Source organism: Falco rusticolus, chromosome 4 (assembly GCF_015220075.1).
Source record: "Falco rusticolus isolate bFalRus1 chromosome 4, bFalRus1.pri, whole genome shotgun sequence".
In the NCBI taxonomy this organism is placed as follows: Eukaryota; Metazoa; Chordata; class Aves; order Falconiformes; family Falconidae; genus Falco; species Falco rusticolus.
The window spans coordinates 78052431-78058219 of NC_051190.1; the positions used below are offsets into that span (position 1 = coordinate 78052431).

Consider the following 5789-nt stretch of genomic DNA (forward strand, 5'->3'; position numbering starts at 1 on the left):
CTGCGGGGGTATCTGAGTGTTGTGGGTGCGCGCCCCACCGTGGGGCGAGCGCAGCGGGTGGGGGCGTGGAGCGGCTGCGGGTGGGAGAGCCCCAGGGCTGCAGGCAGCGTCAGGAGCTCTCGATCTGGGGCAGCTGGGGCTGCAGGCTGCTCGGTGTGTGTCTGTCTGTGTGTCTGTGTGTGTGTGTCAGGCCCTGTGGCTCAGCCCTGGAGCCGCTCGGCACCCACAGGAATGTGGCTCCTCGGCTCCCCGAGCTGCCCCGGCTCCACATGGAAGTGGCCGCCAGGAAAAGAGAAGGGAGGGGAAGCGGGGGGCTGAAGCCCCGAGCCAGCAATCCGCCGAGTCCAGACCCAGCGTCAGACAAAGGACAGTTGATCCCATCCCTTTCCCGGGGAGGCAAGGGGGTAGGCCCGGACAAGCCAGGTTCCCTGCGGCCGCCGCCGGAGCCCCGGGGGTGCGCCTGGGCGAGGAGAAGCCCCGGGGAGTGCCTGCCTGTGTGTATGGGGACAGGAGCATCCCCCTCGGCCTGGGGCTTTCACGAAGGGGCGGGCGGCTGTAGACCCTGCGTGTGCATTGGGGTCGGGGCCACGGCGACGCGGAGCCACGACGAGGGGCATTTCCTAATCGGGCCTGGCCTCCCTCTCCCAGGAAGGGATGCCGGGCTCTCCCCGACCTGCCCACTACCACCTCGAGCTGGGAGGAGGAGAAATTAAGCGGGGAGAGGGACCGGCACGGAAATGAGCCGAGCTGACTCGGCTGGCTCGGCGAGGGGAGCCGTGCTAAAGCCCAGGTGGCCCGGCCAGCGCCGGCAGAGCAAATTCCCATCCCTGCCCGGCATCCCGCCTCCCCGCAGCTGTTCCTGCGCTGTCCGCCCGAGCCCTCCCGGCCCCGGCAGGTTACCGTAACCAAACAGCCCCGCGGCAGCTCCTCAGAGAAAAGGGTGGGTGGACCGACCTGGGAAATAGACTTCCACCTCTCGCATCCCAGCCTTTCCGCAAGGGAAGGGGCCTCGGGGAGGGGAGAATCTCCTGCTTCAGGTTGGAAAAAAAATATTAATGCTTGTCTAGAGGGAAACGACGAAAAGAACGGAAGAAAATTAAAAGGTCGTTTGTTGTTTGGTGTGGTGTTTTTTGTTTTTTTTCAAGGGGTGAAAGTTAAATCAGAAGAGACAAAGCCGAGCTTTTCAGCAGAGTCACGGGAAGCCCCTGAAACCTTACGAGTGCAATGAGCAGGAGCCGGTCCCCAGGGCCGCGGAGAGGACGCGGGGAGCGGCGGGGCACCGGCGGCAGGGCGGCCCGCTAGCCGGCAGCGCCCGCCCGGCGGCGGGCAGGGGTGGGCAGCCGTCGGCGGCCCCCGCCGCCCTCTCTCCGGCACCCACGCAGCCCTCCCCGGCGTGCAGGCAGCAGCTTTACCGAACAAACTGGTCTATTGTACTGCAAGCCATTTACCAATCCCCAAACCTGTTACAAAACAGCAACCCCGGGCTTCTCTCTTTGGGGAGAACGCACGCACACTCCACACGCACTCACCCTCACGCACAAACCGTGGCAGGAGGGAGAAGGCAGGCGGGGGAGGGCAGGGGAGGAAGGCTGGAGACAGGTAAGCAAGCCCCAGGGCAGGAGCGTGCCTTTTCAGGCCTCGCCTCCCAGCTCTGCCAGCGCTCTTCCCACCATCCCGGGTGGCAGGGACCCATTTTTTATCTGGGGGATCCTTCAAGCGACGCCTGTGGCACGGTCAGTGCTGCTTCCTTACCCCGCACAGCCGTGAATCCCCAGCGCGGCTCCCCGCTCCTCTCGGGGCGGTCGCGGAGAGGGGGGCCCCGGCGGGAGCGGGCGCCGCCGTGGGGGCCCCGCGGGCCGAGCGCTGCCGGGGAGGGCCCGGGGGTGCTGCCGGGAGAGGGGTCCGTTCCCCTGCGTGCTGCCGCGCCCGTGGCCCCGGCCACCTCGCTCAAGCCGAGCCTCCGGCACCGGGCAGCGACAGCAGTGGCTCCGCCGCCCGGCTTCTTTTCCCCTAAATCGTGTGGATAGAGAGATTAAAAAGAAAAAATAAAAGTACCTCCGCAAAGTCCCTCCTTCAGCCGCAGCCGCTGCAGGCTTTTAACAGGAGCAAGGGGAGCGGGGCCCTTATTTCATCCTTTTCTCACATTTAGTGGCTCCCTTTGACGGAAACGTAATTTGTATAATTAGGCGAGCGCACACGGGCGACTGATGGGCTGTGGAGTGTGCGGCTCTCGACGCTAATTGCTCTCAGGAAAGGATTCAGAGCGGCTTAAGGCGAGAGATTTGCTTTCTAGCGTCAGGATGGGCAGCTTTCGCTTCAGCTTAAATCACTGGGCGACAAGGTGTACGCGGTCCTGCAAAAGCCCCTTTTCCAGCGGGGGAGAGAGCATCGCCGCCCCTCGGCTCGCCCGTGGGGACCTGCAAGGGTCAGATCCTGCCGACACGCCCGGGTCTGCGGTGGCGCGGCACCGCACGGTGGCAGAATGGGAGCTCCGAGAATCGGGCCCCTCAAAAATCCCTCTGTCCTCGGTCGCTCTCTGCAAGCAAATTAGCATTTTTTTCCCATCTTAATAATAGAAGAAGGGGTAATTTGGAAACGTTTCTCGTGGTCGAAATAATTTTATTTTATTCAGAATATACAGTTTAATTCCTCTATCTACAATTATTTACAGGGTTAAAATAACATTGAAAAAAAGTCTCTGGAAAAGTTGAGGTCATAGATTTCAAGGCACCATTGATAGTGTCCACAGCTGAGCCAAAAAATGTCCGTATTGTATAAAAAAGGGTTTCCTTTGAAATGCAATAAGTTACATGCACAAGCTTTACACATTTTAATAATTTTGTTTCTTTTCCCTTTTAAAAATCCCCCATATGCATTCCTTTCGTTATTATTCCTTAACAGTAAAACACAGGAGTCCAAGGATCAACAACAAAAAAAATATTAAAAAATAAAATAAGGGTCAGACTCTAATAAATTGTCCCAGAGGCCAGCGCTAACGGGTGCTGTAGGGAGCTGTGGGGCTGGAGGTGGGAGGTGATGGAGTTGGCAGCGGGGTACCAGGAAGCGGAGCTCTCCAGGTAGCTGGATGCAGGGGACGGGTTGGAGTTTGGAGGGTGAGCGTGTGCGTGGGCATGGTGGCTGAGGGAGCGGGATGAGCCCTGAGGTTCCCAAACCGCAGGCGACTGTGGAGAGTTGCAGGCCATGGGGTCGCTGGAGCTGGGGCTGTGCTCCGGAGGCATCTCCCCGTTCTTCATGATCTTCTTGATCTTGGATCTTTTATTCTGAAACCAAATTTTCACCTGGGAGGGGGGTGGGAGGAGAGGAGAGGAGAGGAAAGAGGGAGGGGGGAGGGAAACGGACACCATTAGTGCCCGCCCGGTAAAGCGGCGCTCCGCGGCTGCGGGGGGACCGTTCCCCGCTGCCCTCCCAGCCCCTCCGCGGGGCCCGATCTCGCCCTTCCCGCCGCGCCGCGGGGGGACCCGGGGCTCAACGCCCCGCCGGGCCGAGCCGGCCACGGCTTAGGCCAGCCGAACCGAGCCTAACCGAGCCGAGCCGAGCCGAGCCGATCGCGGTACCTGTGTCTGCGTGAGCCCCAGGGAGGCGGCCAGCTCGGCCCGCTCGGGCAGGGCGAGGTACTGGGTCTTCTGAAACCTCCTCTGCAACGCCGCCAGCTGAAAGCTGGAATAAATAGTCCGGGGTTTGCGCACTTTCTTTGGTTTGCCGTTCACCATCCTCACCTCGGGCTCCGCCACCTCCTTCTCTGCACGGGCGCAAGGGCGGGAGAGAGACACAGACGCAGACGTTAAGGCGCGGGGTACGGCTCCGCTCCGCGCCGCGCAGCCTGCGCCGCCGGCATCCCGCCCGCGGGCCGGGCCGGGCAGCGGCGCCGGCCCGACGGGTCCCCCCGGCCCCCCCCGGGCGGCGACACCGCGCACCCTCCGCCGGCTCCCCGCGGTGAGGTGGGGGCCTCGCTCCCGCGGCGCCGGGCCTCGGCCGCCCCCCCGCCTCCCGCACCGCCCCGGGCATCCCGCCGGGCGCGCAGCGTTGCGCGGGCGCGGCAGGGCGCGCGGGGCCTGCGCGCCCGCCAGGGGCATTGGGAGGGTTATCGGTGCCCTGCTGGGAAGAGGCCGGCCCGCAGCGCAGCCCTACCCAGGGCACCGACCGCTGCCCCCGTACGCCCGCGCCTTCCCCCCGCCGCCGCCGGCGTGTCCCCAAGCGCCGCCGCAGCCGCACTCGTCCCAGCCAAGCCCCAGACGCCTGGCTTGGCTACGAGCTTGCTTTATTTTTTTTTTAACCCTCCCCCGCTCCCCTCCCCCCCCCCCCCCCCCCCCCCCCCAGCTTACAAAGAAGTAAATGGAAAGCGCTAAAACCGCGTCTTTTTCTGGTAAAAACCCCTCCGGCTTCGCAGTCCCGCCACGGCTGGGCTCCCCCTCCCAGTCTCCTCCCCCGCGCCCCCAGCACAGGGGGAAGGAAACTTTCTTTGCCACCGCGAACCTGAGTTTGAGACACGCAACAAGGCTCGGCTATTCCCCCCCTCTTCCTGCGGGGAGTAGGAGGAGGGAGGCGGCCGTGGGGGCCCGGGGGCTGCTGACCGACGTTTGCCTCTCCAAAGCACCAGTCCTAGGGCCTTGTTTTAGATCGTGCGAGCTGCTCAGGAAAACTAGACCAGCTTTCCACTTTTTTTTTTTTTTAAACTTTTTTTTTTCCACCCCCCCCCCCCCCCCGTTTACTTTTTTAAATTTTCTTCTTAATTTTTCCCTGTGGTTCAGGGAAAGCTGCCCATCCGCACTCCGCGGTGCAGGGCTCTGCCGGGGCTCTCCCAGCCTCCCCACCGCCGCGGCTGCTCCCCGCTGCCCCCGGCCCCCCGCTCTCACCTGGCTGGCTGGCGGAGCTCTGTACGCGGTTGTAAGCCCCGCTGTACTGGTGGTAGGGGCTGGCGTAGCTGTAGTCTGCATAGGCTTTGGCAGGATAGTTCCCAGCAGATCCGTTCATGCCGTGGTACTGATACTGGTAAGGGTTGAGCGCCTTGCCGTAGGAAGCCGAGGTAGGCGAGCAGTAGCCGTGCGGGGCTCCCCCCGTCGGGCTGTAGTAGTCGGAATCCGTAGCCGAGGACTCGGGTAAAGTGGGAGATTCCTGGGACGGGTGGTGCATGGCTGCGGCCGTCTGGAAAGGAGCCTGGAAGTCGCCGGATCTGATGTTGGGGACCCTTCTGTCAAATACTCCTGTCATAGCTCGGAGCCGGCGGCTGGCTGGGGCTGGCTGCTGGGGCTGCTCGGGTCTAAGCAGACATGTCTGGGGGAGGAGGCTGCGGCGCTGTGTCTGTCTCCGGCAGACTGCTGGCTGGGGCGCAGCATAGGCTTGGTTAAATCCTTAATTGCGCTCTTACGCACAGCAGGGTGGATCGGGTTCCATTGGCCAGAGCAATCGGGAGCAGCGACACCCTAACTCGTCCAACTAGTTTAGCACAACAAAGCTTTGGCTTAAAAAAAAAAAAAAAAAAAAGGGGGGGGGGGAAGGGGAAAAAAAAGTCCCATTCAAAGCTCTTTTAAAGTGAATACCAACAGCAATCTCCGAACCGGAGCGCCGCGATTGGAAGGTTTCCGGCTCCCTCCTCCCAGCGAGGGGTCTCGGCCGGCCCCGCCGCCCCGCGGGCGCGCAGCCCGGTGCCCCCGCACCTCCCGCCCGCAGCGCCCCGGGGAAGGGCTGCAGCCACGCCGCTCGGATTTGCCGTCCGGTCCCCTCTTGGCTACGCTGGTGGCTTGGGAACAACGCACCGGGCGCTCCTGGTT

The 5789-nt window shown here is 62.9% G+C and overlaps 1 protein-coding gene across 1 annotated transcript; it reads right to left on the reverse strand.

Annotated features, from left to right (window-relative positions):
- Positions 1-2605: 2605 nt before the first annotated feature.
- On the reverse strand, positions 2606-5332 carry DLX5 (distal-less homeobox 5). Its single transcript, XM_037385779.1, has 3 exons — positions 4875-5332; positions 3576-3760; positions 2606-3299 (listed from the first exon to the last, which is right to left on the reverse strand). Exons 1-3 carry the CDS (start codon positions 5227-5229, stop codon positions 2967-2969), a joined length of 873 nt encoding a protein of 290 aa, XP_037241676.1. The 5' UTR covers positions 5230-5332; the 3' UTR covers positions 2606-2966.
- Between the last annotated feature and the right edge of the window lie 457 nt (positions 5333-5789).